General features: G+C 44.7%; 2 protein-coding genes across 3 annotated transcripts; both read left to right on the forward strand.

Annotated features, from left to right (window-relative positions):
• The first annotated feature begins 2,777 nt into the window (after positions 1–2,777).
• LOC119652416 lies at positions 2,778–3,609 on the forward strand. Of its 2 annotated transcripts, none has more exons than XM_038056537.1 (3): positions 2,778–3,013; positions 3,114–3,154; positions 3,486–3,609. In XM_038056537.1, the coding sequence occupies exons 1-3, from the start codon at positions 2,841–2,843 to the stop codon at positions 3,530–3,532; spliced, it is 261 nt and encodes an 86-aa protein (XP_037912465.1). In that variant the 5' UTR covers positions 2,778–2,840; the 3' UTR covers positions 3,533–3,609. The 2 variants fall into 2 exon arrangements, with proteins under 2 accessions (XP_037912465.1, XP_037912463.1); XM_038056535.1 differs by having other exon boundaries at positions 2,779–3,013; positions 3,114–3,274.
• Positions 3,610–9,028: 5,419 nt separating this feature from the next.
• LOC119652403 lies at positions 9,029–9,932 on the forward strand. The gene is made up of 3 exons (XM_038056509.1): positions 9,029–9,257; positions 9,372–9,532; positions 9,786–9,932. Exons 1-3 carry the CDS (start codon positions 9,097–9,099, stop codon positions 9,830–9,832), a joined length of 369 nt encoding a protein of 122 aa, XP_037912437.1. The 5' UTR covers positions 9,029–9,096; the 3' UTR covers positions 9,833–9,932.
• The last annotated feature ends 12,156 nt before the right edge of the window (positions 9,933–22,088 follow it).

The raw sequence follows: 22,088 nt of genomic DNA on the forward strand, positions 1-22,088 counted from the left end.
CCGAGGAGAAGTAGTAACCCCCTTTTCTCATAGTATTTCATTAGTTTAGCGACTTGTTCCGGTGGAACCCGGATGTTGTTACCTGGGAAGTATCCCAATGCCACGATTGCCTCTCGAGTGCTCCTTCCGGCTTCCAGTGAGACTTGGATAGTCACAAGGTCCCGGTCAGGGACTCTGAAAGATATATATATTTTAAATTACGTTTAAGAATTATGCAAGCTCTTGGTTTTTTAAAAGAGGAGTCTCATTACCTGCATGCTTCCTTCTTGCAGACCGCAAATTTGCTCAGAAGCCCTGAGCCAGCACTATTCCAATGTTCTCCTTGGAATTTTCCCTTGCAATTACAGCAGATGCAGCTTTCGTATGGTGGCGGTTCATCTGGGCTATTTTAGTGGTGGCCACTGGCTCCGTTATTGTTTAGAGCTCTTCTTCACTGTCGGAGTATTGGCCTCCTTCTCTGACATGGCGTTTTCTTGCGCGTCGCTGCCTACCCTAAGCCCTAGAAATCCTAGGTCTAGGTCGTCCAGCTTCTGCTCTTCACTGGGGCAGCAGGTCTACCTCCCTGTATGATCCAATTATTTCCGCCTCTATGGCTTTCGAGAGTTCTTCGGGGACCTCGGTATGCTTTTAACCCGATGTCTCCTCCGAAGTGTCTTTCCTCGGCTTTTCCTGTACTCGTGCACAGGTATATTGCCAAATCGATAGATGATATGGCAATTCCGACGTCGATTATTTACCCCAATTGTGGGGAGTCTACCTTTGCCCTCCAACTTGCTTCTCCCTAATGGTGTATGGAGATCTTGATTTTGAGTGATCAAGAGGTCCATAAAATCTTCCGTCTCTATTGTTGCATGTTACAGGAGAAAAACTGTCACCATGTATGCTCCTGGTATATCATTCCCAGTATATTTTAACAGTTTTACTCCTTCTCAGCCTGGCAGTTTAGGAACTACGGTCCTAAACCACTCTGCAGTGTTTTCGGTCGCGCAATCCACCAGTATACGACCTGGTTGAAAAAGCGTATCCCGGTGAACACAAGTTTCGCGATCCATCCTTTGCACATCTGCCTGACGACAAGGTCTTCGATAGTTTCCTGCTCCTGACTAGTGAGTATTTGATCGAGAAACATTTTTGGCAGTATGGCCGGTCTAATGTCCTTGACCACGGAGCCGTCCGGGTTTTCTCCCCATTGGGTTCAGGTTTGAATTTCTTGGGAGCATTCCCTTCATGCGGGTTAATCTCCGCTGCTCCCCGCTTCCTTGGCTCCGTTAAAGATGGCTTAAGTCTACCCTGAGCTTTCTTAAAGGCCTCTTCAGGTTTCAGGCCTTTCTTCAGGTACCTGCGCCACTGAGACCTGTCTGCCTCCTGACGGCTAATATATTGATTTCAGACGTGTCCTTGAGTAGTGGTCTTTATTGGTTGTTCTCCTAGCAGTATACCAATATTGACCTTGAATTCACTGCTTAACGTCCCAATTTCGCCTTTCTTGGGTGTAATCGCCTGGCTCTCAGTATTTCGGAGATTTGCCTTCGACTGGTTAAGCAGTTGTAGTTTTTTTTTTATTTCCTTTATTTCTTCAACATTACTCATTTGATTCCCACGAGTATGGGGTTTAGGAGGTCCGCCGTGCCATTGCCCCCGTAGCGCGGTAAGGTCAAACTTACTCATTGAGGCGACCAGGTATCAGTGAGGCTCCGTTCGAATACAGTCAGTACCCCGACTACAAACTGTCCAATGGGCACGGTTCGCATGACACTCTGGATTGGGGGAGGTGTTTTCGACCCCGAGTAGGGTCACTTCGTACAGGGTGTGGTTATAATGACCTTGGTAGACAAGAGACTTGGCCCCTGGAACGCCACACATCGCCCTAGAGAAAGACCGCTAACCCTCAAAAAGAGGGAGCTATATTCTGCATCAGTTTATTCTGCAGTGCATTGTTTACCTATAATGGCTGCAATAACCTGATAGTATCTAATTTACTTCAACAAAGTTTTGAGTTCGGTTTTATCTAGCTTACATTCTACGAAAAGTTTAGTATTTAATTAAGAAAAAAAGATTCTATTTATAATAATTATCTGTTAAATACTATCTGAAACCAGTCTCAACTTTAGTAAATATTTTATCTAATTAATTTGAATAAATATTGCTGCTGGACCTGCTAATGAGGAAGTGCACATACCTTATACTTGTAGATATATAAATTATGAGTTTATTGATTCCAAGTCAATAGCAATTATTCAAATTTTGTTTTGACGACATGTCGACATATATAACTGGTTGGTCAGTAAAGCAATCTGAGCAGAAAGATACAAGTCGAAAACCAGAAGTTCGGTGTTTCAGGTATGAAAGGTTCTGTGTATTTTTTTTTGTAAGTATACTTGAGTGAACATTTGTCTCCTTTGTACTTAGGTCGTAATGGATTATATATGCATATATATGTCAGACTATTCACTTTAGTGTGATACTAACGTTCAGAATCTTAGATTGGAATAAATTTTGCGCAAAAGCGATAATTTTTTTCTATTATCACTTTGTAAGAAATGGTGATGTGAACCCATTTTTTATATGAGGGCCAATATCACTTATTACTTATTAATTTTATTATTCAAGGATGAACTTAAGTTGCCAGTCTGGTTTTACACAGAACCTTAAAAAGAGTATCAGGAATAGACTCTGAGTTGAAAAAAATCTTATTAAATTTGTCATTATTCTAAGCGCAGATACATTTTTTAAGAATAGACTAGACTGAAAGAGAAGTATAAATACCATATGAGGATCTGGTATCTGAACTCAGTATAGTTTGAAGAAGAAAGTCAGCAAGAATTAACACATCTAATAAAATGGTACAAGGCCAACGAAACTTGTTATTATTAGTTCTGTTCAGTGTTATAGTATTTGTGATAGCTGCAACGACAACGACAACAACAACTATCCAACCTTTGAATCCTGAAAAAGCAAGGAGTAAATTTAGTACATCAGGTGCAGTGAATAAAGATGGCAGCTTCGAGTTCATGTAGGTTTCAAGCACGTGAATAACAGAAATAGATAGCAGATAATAATTCTAAATTTTTTTTCACTCCCTTTTATTTTTGATCCTTTCTGATCTTCGATAGTTTGGAAAATGAAGACTCCGGCATTTTTATTGAGATTGAAGGTAAAGTATCAACCTCTCAAGGAAAAGCTACACTTGAACTAGCTGGAACCTATGAATTTAAAGGTATTTCCCTACAATTCGTTGCAAATGAGGAGGATGGTCTCGATATAAGCCACTTAGGTAGGATATAATAAATCAATCTTTGAAAGTAGTGAACGATATAGATCCTTTCTGTATCTTTCGCTTAAAGAGAAATTTATGATTTTTTTTAATGTTATTTATTTACTCCAATCTGTTTTAAAATTTATAAAATTTGCTTTTCATATCTTTGATTTTGATTGATTTATCTTGAATTAAAAAAATCGATGGTTTTTATTCATTTATTCAACAGCAACAAAGACAACTACACAACCATACGACTCTGAAGCATTTGTTTAGTTAGAATAGACCCCGTCCAAGGAGAAATTTACATATATTATAGATATGGATAGATATTTTTAATATTTAGTTGTTTTATATAAAAAAAGTTAATAAAGTATGGAAAACTGAAAAATTTTGAAATGTGTTGCACAATATTTAAATCATAAATCACACGTTTGCTTAAAGGGTAAGGGTAATTCAGATTCACGCAGTGGAAATATCTGTACGACTTTGGGATATAGATCGGAATCTACATGGAAATCACTTTGAGAGGGGCAAATGAAGATACTATTCATTTCAGATTGCCTTTTGTCAGCTTTTTTTGGGGTTGGGTAGGTGAATGCACTTACGGGCACAGTGTTAGACTTCCGGTTCAATATGCCGTCGGACTACCAACTAAACACTTCCCCATTGTCAGAGAGCTAGCCTGAAACCGTTTGTCACATTACTTGGGGCTAGTCCCCGAACTCTTCCGCCTCGCGGAGCCTTCAAATCAGGGAATTCCTTTCACAAACGGGAGGGGAGAGTAGGAAGGGAACGTTCAGTTCAAGGAACCCGCTTCCATCCGGCTCCTCTACCGGTCGAGCTTTATCTTCTTAGCATCGAGAAGGGCCCAAACGTAATGGGCAACACGGCTCCACTTTTCAGCACTCCTCAACATCTCTTCAACAATGTTGTCTAGACAAAGATCCCCTGTGTCTAAATAGAGCTTCTGACGAATCTCATCCCACCTTCCACAAGAAGAAAAAGTGTGATGGACGTCTTCCACAACTCCATTGCAAAACACACAATCCGGAGATCGCACTTTTCCAATCTTGTGCAAGTAAGACTGAAAACCTTCATGCCTACTTAAAAATTGGGTAAGAAATAGTCAGTCTCACCATGCTTCCTATTCAGCCACGTACCTAAGATTCCGATGAGCCGCGCAGTCCATCTGCTTCTAATTTCATTTTGCCAAGAGAGATGCCACTCGTGTAGGGTGCGTTGCCGTTCTTTACGAGCAACAACCTCCTTTGGCTCATCTCCCTTGCCCTTTATATGGCTTGACGCTCCTTAGCAAGAAGGGCAACGGGGATCACTCCCGCGATCACCAGCATGGCCGGCTCAGAGACATTCCGGTTAGTTAGTTAGTTTAGTTAACTGGGGGGAGCCGCAGCTCCGAGCACTCAGGCCATTATTAGGCAGAGAGTGTCCAGATTCTTCATTGAAGAAAACCTTGCCAAGGTGTCTTCGTCTGAGATCTATCCCCGTAGTTGCCTATTCAATGGCTTCCCGCCTACGGTGTTCGCAGGCTTTAGCGAATCTAAGAACATTCTCCAGAGGCAGAGAGTGTGCAGATTTTTTATTGAAGAAAACCTTGCCAAGGTGTTTTCGTCTGAGATCTGAGGATGCCGGGCAGCTGCATAAAAAGTGCAGGGCCGTCTCCTCCTCCTCCTCACATTGGCTGCACACAGCCGAAACCATTACCCCGATCTTTTCCATATGGTAGTTTAAGGGGCATGACAACTCCACACCAACTGGCTTGATATGTTGTTGCCATTTAGTGCTGATAATGCCGCCCGACTGTCGGAACAGATTCGAATGGTGCGACCCCTCCATTTTTGTCGCAGATATTCTTCTGCTGCCAATGAAATATATATATCTCCGCCTGGAATATGGTCGTCATTTTTCCGAGGGGTCGGGCTAGTTCTATAATCGGATTCTCCGAGAACACCCCTGCACCCGATCCATCCTCCATGACTGACCCGTCGGTGAAGATTATTAGGTCTGTAATCTGAAAAGACTCATGGCCACTTGTCGACCATTCTTCTCTTTCGGTGATTACGACACTGTATGTCTTTTCAAAGACGAATCTGGAAACCATATGATCGGTCGACATCAGGGCTACCGGATGTTTTTCAAGGAATTTCCAGATAGACGCATGCCCGTTGGATTGGCCGCCTTTCCACGCCCCAATGGTATCGAGCCTATATGCATCGTTGGCCGCGTTCCGTTTCACCTCCAAGTGAATGGGGGGTAAATTTAGGATAGCTTCAAGTGCCGCAGTCGGCGTAGTACTCATTGCTCCAGTAATACTTAGGCAACCACGTCTCTGAATCTGCGTTAGCAGCTTCCTGCTGTTAGCAAAGTTCAGTCTTGGCCACCAGACGATGCATGCATACATCAAAATGGGTTTTATTATGTATGTATACATCCAGTATATCCGTTTAGGTGAAAGTCCCCAGGTCTTACCTATCGCATTCCTACAGCACCAGAGCAATATGCAGGATTTCTGATATTGTTCCTGGATATGATGTTTCCACGTTAACTTGGAGTCGAAATGTACTCCTAAGTACTTGACTGTTTGTGCCAGCTGGATTTCCGCCCCTGCTAAGGTGGGTAGCGTATAGCTACCCCACCTGACGTTCCTAGTGAACATAACTAGTCCAGTCTTCCTAGCGTTCACCGTGAGTCCGTTGCGGAGGCACCAGCTGTGGATTACATGCAGAGTTGCATTCAAGCGGTCACATACTGTGTCCGCAAAATTGCCGGTAATTATTACGGCTAGGTCGTCCGCAAATTCTTGCACGAAGACTTTTTTGTCCTCCAGGAGCCACAGCAGGGTATCCATCACTAAGAGCCATAACAGTGGAGAGAGAACCCCTCCCTGTGGGCAGCCCCTGAGACATCCTGCTTCAATAGACTTCTAGCCGACCAATATGTGGATTTTTCTCCACTCTGGCATGTGAAGGATCCAACTGATTAGCAGCGGTTCGATTCCATGCTGTTTTGAGACATTCCGGTACGCAGACACCACCCGCAAAGCTCTCTGTCTCTGCGCTTGCCAAGAGCTTCAGCCCATACCTCTGCATCGTAGAGCAGGACAGACCACGTTGAACTCATCAGGAGACATCGCCTGCTAGACATAGGACCCCCAATGCTTGCCATTACCCTACTTAACTCCGAAACTCCAGTTGCAGCCTTGTTCGCTGCTGCTTTGATTTGCTCAAAAAACCTCATCTTTGAGTCAGCCCGAGGTACTTTACCACTGGTTTTGACTTGATTATCGACTCGCCGAACGATATGGGACGCAGGGTCTCAATTCTCTTTTTAGTCAGGCTGAATACTTCGGTTTTTTCCAGTACAAGGTTGAAACCATGAGTAGCCATCCATCCGCTTACCAGTCGCATCAATATGCGGAGCCTGCTTTGCGTCTGTTCGACAGTGCGTCCAGCAAAAAGTGAAGCGACATCATCTGCATAGCCGACCAGGCGCGACTCTTCTGATATGTCGAATTTAAGTAGACTATCGTAGGTAGCGTTCCGTAGGCCCGGTCTTAGGATGGATCCCTGTGCTATCCCCGACGTGACCTCCATCCTCATCTGACCATCTAGTGTTTCAGGGAGCAGTTCCTCAGATAGTCCCTCAATATCTGTAAAAGATAGCTCAGCACGTAAAAAGTATTGTCTAGTGTGCCTAGAATGTCTTTCAATCTTACGGAATAAAGGGCGTTTTTCATGTCCAGCGTTACGACAAGCACCGCCCGTCTAGTTCGGCGGCTATGTGCCTCCCCTCATCAAACGGCATCCACGACTTGCATGACAGCATCAACTGGGGATCTTCCTGCTCTAAAACCAAACTGCCGGGGAGATAAATTTCCGCCAGCGCGTATCGCTTCAGCGGGTTTACTTCTGATGAGCTTTTCGAGCACTTTTCCAGCACTATCAAGCATACATAGTGAGCGGTATGAAGACGGCAACTCGGAGTCGCTCGTCTCTTTCCAAGGAGCAGCGAAAGTGCCCTTTTTCAGATAAGCGCTAAATGCATCGAGCAGTAGGTCTGGCCGGTGTTGGAATACCAGTTTGTATACCTCTGATGGAATACCACCGGGTCCTGTCGCCTTCTTGCTTTTCATAGAGAGGAGTGCCTGTTACAATTCTTTTATAGAAAAAAGTGGACAGTCCTCTGCGCTCTCCGCGCCGACGTCATCATCCCATATGGGATGCGCAGAGAAAATAGTGTCCTTACAACGCGATCCATCTGCTTAGTCTTAAGCGCACAGGGTTTCCGCAGAGCCCCGATTTTCCGGGTTACCAGTTTGTAACCGACGCGAAGGTTACGTCTGGAATGCTCCGGATCCAGTGTTTAGAACTAGCAGTCCTGTTCTCGCCGCCATTTCCAGAATTCGTTTCCCTCTGGAGTCTGTGTGAGGCACGTGCGATTCAAGTACCCTGGCATCGAAGTCACCCCCGATCAGGATCCGCTCATCTGTGCCTAAGATAGCGTCCCCCAAAGCATCAAGCCTCCATCGCACGTCCGGCATCGTCTCATTCGGCGTAAGATAGACACTAAAAAATCTTATTCCTGAACATCGAATCCAGATAAAGCCGTCCCCTCGGCCTTTGGTAAGAACCCTAAGGAGGGTGCCGTCCCGAGCCCAGAAGGCAACGGTACCTGATATGTCAGGGTGCCATGAAAGTGGGTCATCAGGTCATCTGCTAAATCAGCTTTGGCCTCCCTGCATAGGACCTACGATGGCAGCCGACAACATTCTGCTTGACACCCCTACAATGAATAAAAGGGGAAGAAAGGAGAACTGGAAACTAGCAAAAGAGGTATGCTCAGAAGCTAGGGTAAGGTGGTCAGTGGCAACTTTTAAACCACTGAAATCACCCGGAGTAGATAGCATTTTCCCAGCACTAACCCAGAAAGGTCTAGGAATCATCTCAGAGTCTCTTCTGGGGGTGGTAAGGGGAAGCATATTCCTCGGATACATACCAAGGACATGGGACGGGCAAAAGTGGTGGTTATCACTAGATAAGTGTCAACACGCTTACGGGGCAGGACGGACAACTGAAACTGCTCCGTATCCGCTGACGGATATACTACGGGATGCCAGTGAAACAAAAGAAATAGCACTGTGTGCGTTTTTGGATATCGAAGGAGCATTTGACGACATATCACACACAAAGATACAAGATGCTCTGAGCCACAAAAGAGTGGGAAACACCCTGGCTTTCTGGATAGGCACAATTCAAGAGAGACGGCAAATAGAAGTACCGACAGGTATAAATTCTATTCTATTCTATTCTATTCAGAGTAGTCCTCTACACAGGTCGCCACTCCCACCCCCAAAACGTTCATCCACTAAAACAAAGCAGCTCACACCGTTCATAACCCACCTTTCCTTCTTAGTTCCTTTTCCATTAGATAGATTAGATAGAATAAATTTTATCTAAGTTTCAAGAATTCATAAAATTAACTAATATTGATTGAAATAAGGAAGTCTACATATAGATATCTAAATTATGAGTTTATTGAATCCAAGTCAACAGCAATTATTTAAATTTTGTTTTGATGACATATCGACGTATATAACTATCTGATCTGCAGATCAGACTGACCAGATATAAAAAGGTTGCCGAGAATTAACACTTTTTTTTAACTAAAATCACATAAAATCTATAAATATGTATTCTAAGAGCAGATACATATTTTAAGAATAGACTAGACTGGAAGAGACGTATAAATACCATATGAGGGCGATGTATCTGAAGTCAGTCTGGTTTGAAGAAGAAAGTCAGTAAGAGTTATCTAACAAAATGGCACAAGGCCAACGAAATTTGTTATTATTAGTTCTGCTCAGTGTTATAGTGTTGGTGATAAGTGAAAAAACAGCTAACCAACCTTTGGAACCTGAAAAACGAAGCACTAAAATTAGCTCGATAAGTTTAGTGAATAAAGATGGCAGTTTTGAGTTTAAGTAGGTTTGAAACGAGTAAATAACAAAACTAATATAAATGCAGATAAATCATATAACAAGAGTAACTCAAAACTACTGAATGATTGATCCTTGATCCTTTTTGATTTTCTATAGTGTGGACGACGAAGACTCCGATATCTATATTGAAATGGAAGGTAAAGTATCAACAACCAAAGGACGTTCTACACTTGAGCTAGCTGGACGCTATGAATTTAAGGACATTGCACTACAATTTACCGCGAATGAAGATGATGGTTTCGATATAAACCGTCTAGGTGAGTTATAGTGCATTTTATAAGTCATAAAGATAAATAGATACATTTTGCATCTTACACTCAAAAAAAGATTTTCTTTACTTGAATATATTGTTTCTATTGTTACTTCCTTACTGCATAAAATTGTAAAACTTATCAAATTGCCAAATTTAAGATAAAGATAAATTATTATAAAAGAAATAATTCGTATCTTTATTTAAAAATCAGATTTTCATATTGTTTATTAATTTTATTTATTTATTTACTTATACAGAAGAATCAGAGGCTAAACTACGACACCACTCCCAACCATATGTTTAATTAGAATAGGTACCGTCCAAGGATAACAAATAACAGATAATCTATAATATTTAGTTGTTTTTATAACAAAAATGTCAATAAAAAACTATATATATGAAAAGCGAGAATTGTTGAAATACGTTACATGTGCATTTATGGATAATGGATACTATCATATCCGGTAAAAACTGGTAAGAAAAAATTGAAAATACCCCCAAGGACCGCCTAGGACTCTAATCCGGAACCGTTTCACACATTACCTAAGGTCAAACCTATTAGGTATTGGACCAGAATCCCGTGGTTCAGAAAGCCTCAGTTACTCTGGTATCTCTATCCCTATTCATCTCCCTCCCTTTTCCTTAAGGAAGTTAGCCCATACTTCGGAAACGTAAAGAAGGGCGGACAGAATCACATCCATTAGCATGCGACGCCTGCTGGATGAAGGACCTTCTAGATTGGATATCAGCCGGAAAATTGCAACGATTTTAGCCTTGCCAATTTGCTGGGGGAAGCTCATTTTCGTGTCTATCATGGTGTCGAGGCATTTCACCGACAGTTCCAACAAATCATATTTTCACCAAGCTGAAGGAAGGCTGTGGGAACTCTATCCTTAGTTAGGACAACAACTTCGGTTTTCTCCAAATCTAGGGACAGACCATGTTCAGCCGTCCATCTCTCTCGTCGCATTACCATTTCCAATTTGCGCTGAGCTTGCTCAACCCTGCGTGCGGTAACCAATGCCGCAACATCTTCCGCGTTTCCGACCAGATGCGATTCATCTGGCATTTCGAGTCTTAGAAGAGTTTCGCATAAGGCGCTCCAAAGGTCCAGGGCATGGATAGATCTCTGAGCCGCTTCGATGTGACCTTCATTCTGCGCTGTCCTGTTTGAGTCTCGTACAGCAGGCCACGGCCCTTTAAATAGTGTCTCAATATCCACAATAGGTAACCTGCAGTATGACAACGATTTTCCAGTACCTCAAGCATGTCACACTACCTCTCAGAATTGAAGACGTTTCATACGCCTAGTGTCACAAGGAGCCCCACTCGCCAACAGTGACGACTGTGTGCCTCAGCCAATTTCACCGCTTGGGCCACCTTCGCAATCGCAATTGCGGGTCGCATCGCTCTAAAACCATATTGTGTTGGTGAGTAATCTCTAGCAACACTTATTGTGTCAGTCAGTCTTGGCTTGATGAGCTCCTCAAGCAGGTTCCCCGCTATGTCCAGCGTACTGAGGGGACGGTACTCTGACGGTGCCTCTGGATCACATTAACCCTTGCTTATTAGCACAAACCTCCCAACCTTCTAGCGGAAGGGAAAACATCTGCTGTCGAACGTGCCTTGAATGAGCTAAGTAAGAAACTCGGCTAGTATTCACATATAAGTTTCACAACTTCGCTGCGAATACCCTCCGGTCCTAGTGACTTTTCGTCACTCATGGACGAGACCGCCTCCTCTAGTTTCTTTATAGTGAAGAGTGGGCCTTTCTTAGTACTCATTCCTTATCGGCAACGTCAGTTCGAATGTGGTAGACAGGAAAAAGGGTTCGCACAATTTTTTCCATCTTCGCTGCTTTCATGGAACAGGGTGTCTGATGGGGACCGAGTTTTTTGGTAATCAGCTTTTAACCGAGGCCATATGGCTCCCTGTTAACGACGTTGATTAGCTCCTGGCAGCAGCGTGCCTTTTTCCAGTTGATTTCGTGGTCGAATTCCTTTTTTCTTTTCTTATATTTTGCCCCCTTGCACGGTAAGCTATTCGCTGAAATCTGAGGCAGTGCACGGAGTTTTCTCCATTGTTGAATGAACTATCAGTTCTTCTGTTTCCGCCTAGGTCTTGACGCAGATTTATCACTCTTGGGAGTGCTTTGACAAATTTTGCAACATCGAATTTCACGGTGTTATACCCAGTAGGTGTTTGCCGGACGTCAGATCATTGGGAGGAGCCGTTTGTAACTTCGTAGGAAGTATACTGATGATCACTGGCAATTTTCCAGTATCATCCATCCTTGACTGCTGACACTAAAGACCTCGTAGCAAAAGTTAGGGCAGGGATGGAGCCATCGCAACCAAGGCGCTGGAATATCGAAGTGCTACTGATATTTAAGGCAGTAAGTCCTGTCCTGGCGGCCATCTCCAAAGCCTGTGTATCTGGATAATCTGGTTGAAACATGTCCCGTTGGAGGGCATTGGCTTTAAAATGTTCCCCCAACTATAAATATCCTTTGTGTGTTTCTAATCACGTTCTCCAACCCGGCGAGCCTATTCCGAAAAACGGACGTAAATTCGTTTGGTATGAGATAAACGTCGAAAAACGTCATTTCTACACAACGAAGTCATTTCCTCGCACTCGCAAGTTAACCATATCTCTTATTCGAACTGCAGCGATAATAGATTTATCGGTGTACCGCGATGGTGAGCTCCTCCTATCTCAGTGCTCGCTGAGAAGTACCGATTCGGCTCTTCTTTCTTGCATCATTTGTCCCATTTGGTCATGAGCAGTTGCACTCATATGCATGTTTGCTTGCTTTTCGCTCTCTGTAACTCTTCTTTTGGGACCTGGCACCGCTGAGAATATGAACCACATCTTCTTTCTGCAAACCACGTTCCTTGCAAAAGACACAACAACTCGGCCAACTTGAATAGAATTAAAAGGGTGTTGGCTGACACAGGTGCTCCGGACGCGAATTTGGTGGAAAATTACCTCTCAGAGAGGAGTCTCTGGTACGGGACGGATGAGGGTCCCAGAGAGTACATTGTTACAGCCGGGGTACCACAGGGATCGATACTTGGTCCCCTGTTGTGGAATATCAAGTATAATGGGGTGCTTGCTCTTTCCGTCCCAGAGGGGACTATGATTGTTGGCTTTGCAGATGACCTAGCAAAATACCTAGAAGATGTGCAGGTCTACCCGAAGAAAATAGTGAGAGCGGTAGAGTCCTGGCTAGAAAGGGCCTTGGACCTTGGCGGACGTAAAATCGGCAGCGGTCTTAATAACGAACAGCAGGAAAAATAACACTGTGAAAGGTGTGGAGGTCGGTGGATATACGGTCGTATCAAAGCCGGCTATCAAATACATCCAATTGGGCTTTAGGGAACACCTAGAATATGCACGCCAGACGGCAGCCAGTATCACCACGACACTTGTAAAAATGTTGCCAAATATTGGTGGCCCGAAACGCTTCCGGAGGTTGTTGTTAGCCGGAGTGGTGCACTCCATCTTGCCCTACTTGTTACCTGTGTGGGCAGAGGCGCGTGCAAACTCTCAGACAACAAAGCAGGGAAAATGGGTTTACCGGCTGATGACTTTGACGGTTTCCAGTGCTTTTAGAACCACATCAGATGAGGCAGTATTGATGATGGCAGGCCCGATCCCTGTCGACATTCTGGCAAAAGAAATTCGTATGCTGTACCATGCCAAACGTATGGAGGGGCACGCAGAGCGTAGAAATGCGCCAAGGTCAGAGTCGCATCCCATCTGGCAACGCAGATGGGACGAGTCTACGAAAGGTTGGTGGACGCACAGGCTCATTCCCAACATTCCCAACAAACATGTGGAGAACAACTACCAAATTACCCAGTTTCTCGCGGGACACGGTGGTTGCGACAGGCAGTATCTGCACCGCTTTGGGTTGGATGATTCTCTAAATTGTCCCAGATGCGATGACATACCGGAGAATCCAGAGCATATAATGTTTCGCTGCCCAAGATTTGTAATGGAGAGGAGGATCTTAAACCAGGTGCTGGGTAAGAGCGTGACCCCGGAGAGCTTGGTTGCGGAGATGCTGAAGTCCGTGGAGAAGTGGCATACGGTTTGTACCGGAATCATGCAAATGCAGGAGGAGTTGCTGACGGAACAAAGAAGGAGGAAAGCCACAAATAGGAGAAGGACGAGTGCCTAAGGGCAAACCTACCACAACGTTTGCACGCCAAGGAGGAGGCATGTACCATAAAGGCACAATATAGATCAGCAAAAAGGAGACCCCGCAGCGCTATAAATAAAAGCAAAGCTCGCGGCTGACAGGAGCTTGTTAACGAGGTGAATGAGGACCCGTGAGGACTTGGCGATAAGCTTGTCCCTCGGAAAATCGGGGCTCTGCGGAAGCAGAGCGGAGCAGACACCCTGTACGGGTTGATGTAAATAGCGCAGAAAGCATCGTGGATTGCCCCCTTTTCACAATGAAAGAGCTCGAAGAAGCGGTTCTCACTATGAAAAACAGGAAGGCGCCAGGTCCTGATGACATCCTGGTGGAAGTTTACAAACTGGTGTTCCGCTAACGACCAGAACTGCTGCTTGAAGTGTTCAACGGGTGCTTGAAGGAGGGCATTTTTCCTTGTCGCTGGAAAGTAAAGGAGACCCGGGGCTCCCGTCTGCATACCGACGGCTGTGTATGCTTGACACGGGCAGAAAAGTGCTCGAGAAGCTCATCAGAGGTGGACTCGCTGAAGCGATCCGTACTGCCGCGGACCTATCCCGAAGGCAGTTCGGGTTTGGAACAAGGAAATCTACAGTGGATGCTGTTATGGGGATCGTAAATGCGTTTAATCGAGCCGAGGCACACAGCCGCCGATCTCGACGGATAGTGCTCCTCATAACGCTTCATGTCAGAAATGTCTTCAATTCCGTAAGATGGACAGATATGCTAGGCACACTAGAAAACTCCTTTCACGTGCCAAGCCATTTCTTGCGGATATTGAGGGATTATCTGAAAGACCGCTCCCTGCTCTATGAGACGCTAGAGGGCCAGAGGAGGATGGAAATCACGTCGGGAGTAGCACAGGGATCCATCCTAGGGCCAGACCTCTGGAACGCTTCCTACGATAGTCTGCTGAGACCCGATATGCCCGAAGAGTCGCGCCTGGTCGGTTATGCAGACGACGTTGCGGCACTTGTTGCCGGACGCACTGATGAATAGGCGCAAAACAGATTTGGCATATTGATGCGGCGGGTAAGCGGATGATGACTGCTCACGGTTTCAACCTTGCGCTGGAAAAAACCGAAGTATTCATCCTGACCAGAAGGAGAATCCCGACCCTGCCTCCCATATCGATCGGCGAGTTGACTATAGAGTCAAAACCAGCGATTAAATACCTTGGTTTAATGCTCGACTCGAGGATGAGCTTCTTCGAGCAAATCAAAGCAGCAGCGGACAGGGCTGCAGCTGGAGTCGCGGCCTTGAGTCGGCTAATGGCGAATGTTGGGGGCCCTAGGAACGTCTTCTCATGGGAGCAACGCAGTCCTTTCTTCTCTATGGTGCGGAGGTATGGGCTGATGGCCTTGACAAGGAGGTGCATCGTAAACGCCTCGCTCAAGCGCGGAGGCGGGGAGCTTTGCGAATGGCGTCTGCTTATAGCACCGTCTCCGAACCGGCTGTGATGGTGGTTGCAGGAGTGATCCCCGTTGCCCTCTTTGCCAAGGAGCGCAAAGCTATCTATCGCCGTAAGGGCGAAAACTTAAGAGAAGTGGTTGCCCGTGAAGAACGTCAACGCACCTTTAGGGTGTGGCAACTTTCTTGGCAAAATGAGCCAAGGGGCAAGTGGACTGTGCGGCTCATTGACAAATTAGACCCATGGTTGAACAGAACGCACGGTGAGATTGATTACTTCCTTACCCAACTTCTAAGTGGGCATGGAGGTTTTCTGTCTTACCTGCACAGGATTGGGAAGGCGCGATCTCCTGATTGTGTGTTCTGCAATGGAGTGGCGGATGACGCTGAACACACCTTTTTCTCTTGCGAGAGGTGGAACGGCCTCCGCCAACAGCTTTATGCAGACGCAGGGGAGCTCTCTCCAGACAACATTGTCAGAGAGATGCTGAAGAGCGTTGGCAGCTGGAATCGTATTGCGCATTATGTTTGGGCTCTTCTTATTACGAAGAAGATTGAACTCGACCGGCGGAGAGATCGGACGGTAAGGGGTTCCCCGAACTAACAACAACTCCTTCCTCCCCTCCCCTCCCGTTGGTAAAAGGAATTCCCTGACTTGAAGGCTCCCAACGCCGGGAGAGCGGGAGGGCTAGCCCGAAGTAATGTGTCAAACGGTTCCAGGCTAGTTCTCTGATGACGGGGAGGTGTTTAGTTGGTAGTCCGCCAGCGTGCTGTTGCGGGAGTCCAACACTCTGTACGTAAACGCAGTCACCTACCCTACTCCCAAAAAAAAAAAAAACAAAAAGGCAATCCTACCCCGCGAACTAATACCTAAATGGTGGTCCCGCAGGGGGTGGTTTTTAGTGGGTGCGGATTCTACACGCGCCCGCTGTAGTTCCGACGTTTGGGCGACGGACCCGGGCGGACGTATCTTTCTAAGATTTTCCACCTCCATGTACGAACAAAAAAAATGTTAGGTTAAATTTACCCCTTCTGCTGCCAAATTAATACAACCTAAGAAAGAAAATGTCAGTGCCACATCGAATTGAATATTGGGTTAATTCAACGTATGTACGCTACGTACTATATATAAATGGAACCATCGTGTACGCGTGTACATAAAAAAAAATCACAAAACCTTTTATATCTGAAGCGTTGAGCTTCCGGTTTCCGGTTTGTTTGTCTTTACTAATTTAACTTTTCATTGTTTTTCTTTCAATTTAATTTTCCTTGTATTCGTTATAGCCGCGCTAGTCTATTTCCCAAAAATAAATTCCTCATCGTCTGTGTTTATGAGACAGGGAGCCAAAGTTTGTTCAATTCTGGCCTCGGGTAATCAACTGAAAAATCATCACCTATGTGCAACAACAAAAACTTCAGACTGCACTTACCGGTATGAAATTGTTAATATGCAACTTCTCTATTGTCGGCAACGATCCGCTAGATAGAAATGCATTTGATTGTATACTAGTATCCAGAAGTATAATGCAATTAACGCAGAAAGAAAGGATCAGTAATCATTTTAACTTATAGGATCGTTATTAAACGGTGTTTAGGGTTACGGAAGATTGTAAGGTCGAGGGTAGTAATATTTATTCACTATTACTTTTGTGTTAGTTTTAGAACAGAAATTGGCTTGTTGTCTATAATGAGCCTCCTTTTCCCCCGACTTGACAATCAGGATGAGTTAGGTCAAAACAGATACTGAATACTCGCATGGCTCATGGCTCCCCATTTTCGACTTGCATGTTTGCATGCCGTACTACCGAAGGAAGGGCTAAAGGAAGGGCTGAAGGAAACTTCCCTCAAACAAATTAACCAACAAATTGCTTTCCACTCCAAATCCAGTTGACGTTTGTCAGTAACAGATTACATTTTTACATTCACATGAGTACTTTACAAAATCCTAAATCCTTTCATTCTATCAGAACAAATATGCATAAAACATAGACCATTTAACCTTAGCGAATTTTTCCACTCCCCCAAATGCACAATACATGTTGAATCCTTACGTAGATACCACCGAGTCCTTTATGTCTGCGGAAGATAAACGAAACGTCTCGCAAATGTAAAAACACTACACATTCTACCTTTATCGTCATCCTTGCTTTTCATCCCCCCCACCCCGTCGTCATATAGAACAAAAACAAAACCTGAGGCGAAGAAAAAATTGTTTCATAACTTTTTAATTCAATTAAAAAGTTGTGTGTTCCATCATTCCCAAAAAAGTTTCTCAATTTTTTTCCGTTTTTGGTAAAATAATATCATGCAGGGGAAAAGGGAAAATAAAACGCAGATATTTGAAAAACGGTAAAATTTAATATGATTAAATATCAAAGTATGGATATTTTTGTTTAATTTTTATGTGGGTCCTTTTAGTGGAATGGAATTAGTTTACTTTTATCGCCGTTTTCAGGGAAATTTCGTGGTATTTTTCGTTATGTGCGGACGAGCGGAGCAGAACTGCTAGATAACTTTTTCAGTTGACTTTAATTGCAATAATTGCATTTTTGGAAAGTGGTTGCCTCCCTACTATGTAATGACTCCACAGTTATTTTGGGAAACGCAAGGGGTTTCAGGATGTGGCTGAATCAACAGTTTGCGTAGTTTTCCTATGGAAATGTAGGTGTGAGAAGTGCTCAATCTTTTATATGAAGATTTTCCGAAGATTATGTACACAGGACCTGTACGCAGAGCGGTAGTTAGCTGGTGAAAGGTTCCGTTGCGGTTCTCCGCCTCGGGCTGATTCCAGTTAACCCGTTGGGGAGTTCCGTCCCCAAGTACTCGAGGAGGGCGATCAGACCCGATTCTGCAAGGGACTCATCTGAAATGGCCCTGCCACGAAGCCTCACCGGAGGTTATCTGGTACCATGGGAACCGGTATGGCCCTCTGAGATATGCTCTCTCAGGAGAATTTCTGGAGGATGTGTTCTCGGCCCGGTTATTTGCGGTTATTGGGCCCCCTAGTGGAGTTTCATGGTGGTTGTGGTTATGCCTACATCGCGGGCAGAGCTCCTCGGAGCTCGAGCGTGGAGTTGCGCTATACAACTTGGGTCCCGTACTCCTTAGTTGTGGCAGAGGTGTTAGATAGGCCTCGCATCCACTGGTATGAATGCTGAGCCTGCACTCAGTATAAACCAGGACCGCTGTGCTTGCATGGCGGGGTTCTGATTGTGGTCCCAAAATCAATCCGTGTCCGAAGAGGACCGTGGGATTATGCCTTCACGGCAGGTACTCACGTTAAACCCCCAGGACTTCCATGTACACAGGACCTACTCTACCGAAAGAACTGGAAAAATGGAAGAAATCTTAGACCTCCCCAACCTCCTATTAGCCAACCACCCCCTACAAATCTAACACAACACATTATCCGTGCAATCAACCGCAAAACCATTTCCCGTGAATTCGAATATCTGATGACCCATTTCGATGGTTAGAAAGGTGTGGAAAGGAATTTCGACTTTTTAGATTCTTTCTCGCATCAAAACCATTTCCCATTAAATATTCGTTTCGCTTCATTACCATCCACAATAATTTCAAAATTAAATGTTTTTGTTTTATTTATGTATCTGAGGGTATTGAGGGTAGGCAAACAGTTCTACATACACACATATGGGCGAATGCATAGAGACTTTGAAAAAAAAAATGGCAGAGAAAACAAAGTAGGACAATGTGGAGAAATTAAATGTTTAAAGTTAATGTACTGTGAAATATTTTCGTTATTGAAGCGTTATGGGAGCGTTGGCAGGAATAAATACTCCATGAAAATATTTTGGGCTTTTTGTTAGTTTTGGAATTTGAATATGAACGGCCGGCGCCGGGGAGAGAAAAAGAAATGTTTGTTCCATTAATTTATGAGGATCGATTCTGCTAATTCTATTGGAAATTTATTTATTTTTCTACGCTATGAGGTGTCTGTAGCAGGAACTAATATTTATGGTTTAGAATTTCTTAGCTTCGAGCTGATCCTACATAAATTGTACCCGGTTAGTCCATTAATGAAAGGGTTCAAAGAGGGCGCCAGTTTGCAGCAGTATGTAGCATTCTCATCCATTGACACTGCCGCCACTTTCTCCTTCTTCCTTCCTCGCGGAATCGCCGCAAAGCATTACTACACTGGAAGGACTGTGCTTTAAGCCATGAAGCCTTCGCGTCCTCTTGCAATCGCGAGGCTTTTAAATCCCTATCCGGCCTTTTGGTCGCTTACCATGGACTCTTGGCAAGTGAAATCTCATTAGCGCGAATTACATGACCATACTATCGAAGACGACTCTCTCGCACGATCGGTACAACCCCATATCGATCGCGGATATCCTCATTTTGGGTGTGTTCAAACCGTATCATGCCACTAGTCCAACGTAACATCTTCGTTTCCTTTACCACAAGACACCGTTGATTGTCTTTTACAGTCGGCCAACACTCAGAACCATAGAGGGCGATAGAACGGACGACATTGCGGTAAATTTTAGATTTCAGACGTTTGTTGATACGTCGATCACAAAGAACACCAGTTGAGGAACGCCACTTCATCCAGGTTGCGTTAATGCGTGAAGCAATTTCATTACGCAGTTCTCCATTAGCTGATAGCATTGACCCGAGATATATAAATCGCTCAGTTCTAGGCAGGTCATTGTCGCTGACAGTGATTGTGCCTGTTTCATGGGGATTGGTCATGTTGCATGAGGCGATCATTCCATTTTCGGATAATCTGCATAAAGCAGTGTATAGGGCGCTGGACGTTGGATGCCCTTTGTGACGGTATCCATAACACATAACAAGGAAAAAGGAGTGGTGAAAAGGCGCTTCCTCGATGAACACCAACTGAGACACGAAGCGGTTTAGATACATCCGCCACACTTCGAACTTTACTTTTCGGATCGTGTTAGAGCAATTGAACCCAGCGCACGAGGTCTTGTGGCACCAAGTTTTGTCCTGGAGCATACCAGATGAGTTCTTGTGGCACACAGTCAAACGCTCTCTCTAGATCTACCAGATACAGAAATGCAATGTAAAGAGAGCGATGTTTCTCACGGTGTTTCCCAATGAGAAACCGCGCAGCGTGTATTACGTCAGCAGTTCCGCAGTTCTTGACAAATCCGCCTTGATTCACGGGTATTTCAACGATTTCGCTTTCCAGAGCTCAGATGCGATGTCATCAGGTCCTCTTGCTTTTTCTAATTTCATTCGTTTTATTGCTTCCTCGACTTCAGTTGCACTGACAGTTATGTCTCTGTGCTTTCCATTATGCTTTAATTCCACGGCCTTCTTAAGACACGGATTGATTCTGTGACCACAATCGCAGCCCCGCTGCAGCAAGTTACAACGGTACCGGTCTATACCGAGTGCATGGCTCAGCATTCATACTGGTGGATGCAAGACCTACCTAAATCTCTGCCGAACTAAGGAGTACGGGACCCGTGTTGAAATGCAACTCCACGCCGAGGCCCGAAGGTCTCTGTTCACTTGAACGTAACCAACAACCCCCATTAGGTTCCCACTAGGGGGCCGACCGCAACAACCCAGCTGAACGCACATACAACATGAATTCTGCTGAAGTATGTGAATTCAGGATCTATCCCGGTTCCCATGAAACCAGTATACCCCTGGCAAGGTGTATACTACCCTATTGCCACTTCAATTCAATCCCCGTGCAGACTCAGGTCTGATCGTCCTAACTAGGCCTTTGGAGCATTCGCCTACTACATCGCAGCCGGTAAATCAATATGATACAGCCCTCCTGGTGCCACCACCGCTACCTCTGAGCACCCAAAGTGGTGAAACTGCTCTCAATAACTGAGGACACACATTTTCGCCAAAGAGCTTTTTATCCACTCCCAGTTGGCTAAATTGAACGCATTTTTGACGTCCAATGTGACCACGGCATAGCATTTATTAGACGACATCGCATTTCGAGCCAGCTTCAAAAACCACGTCTACGCCGGTGATCGTTGAGTGAGCTTGCCGAAATTCTAAGCGTCGCTTTGATAGTCCATATATTCTATGAGGGAGAAGTTTATTGTAGATGGCCCTTAGACCTCAAAATCCACCGAGATTTTACCTCGGTCCAGTATCGATGCCATCATATGCCGCTCTGGTACTAGCTATTAGTTTCTTCGCCCCTCCTACATAGAGCATTCCAAATATACTGGTTCTTTACGCTATCGAAATCCATTTAGAGCAGGTGCAGCACTGTTCCAAGATAATTCGTAGGGTGTTGATGTGGTCAAAGCACGAGGATCCGGAGCGGAAACCAGCCTGATCTCTGTCGATCAAGCATTCGATATGTTCATTGATGCATTTCAGGATTATTTTAACTATTATATTTGCGATGGTAAGCAGCAATTGTCACATTCAATCCTTGTGACCCTTTTGGAATCTTAACGATTATCCACTTTTTCCATTCTCTGGGAAAGATCTCGGATTCCTAAGATTTCCGTATGAGTGGAACAGCAGATATGCAGTAACTGCAGGTGCAGCGACGAAAAACTCTGCGGGGAGTCGGTGGCTGAAATGATTTGTCTTCTGTGTGGAGAAACAGAAGTCTGTATTCGTACATTACAGTGACAAGCCATCTGATCCACAAGAGGAGGAACCTCTCCTGATGTGATACGGTTAAGAACCATGGTGAAGTGTTCTTTCACCTCTTTACTTGCTCATAATCATAGATGAGAAGTCGACGTTGACGTCCTTCACAGGACCAACGAAATATGCGGTATACAGTTCTGAAATCATTGCAATCTGCGGTGTCTTTTGCTTCCCTTACCAGCGCAATATCAAATTCTCTCTTGTTACGGCGTAGATTATGCTGAAATTCTCGGGATTTCGCTTCATGTTGGATTTCGAGCGCCTCACGCCCGCCATCACTCACAGCGGTCAATAGACAACCCTGCTGTTCATCGATCCGCTTCCA

The sequence above is a fragment of the Hermetia illucens genome, chromosome 3 (genome assembly GCF_905115235.1).
Source record: "Hermetia illucens chromosome 3, iHerIll2.2.curated.20191125, whole genome shotgun sequence".
NCBI lineage: Eukaryota > Metazoa > Arthropoda > Insecta > Diptera > Stratiomyidae > Hermetia > Hermetia illucens.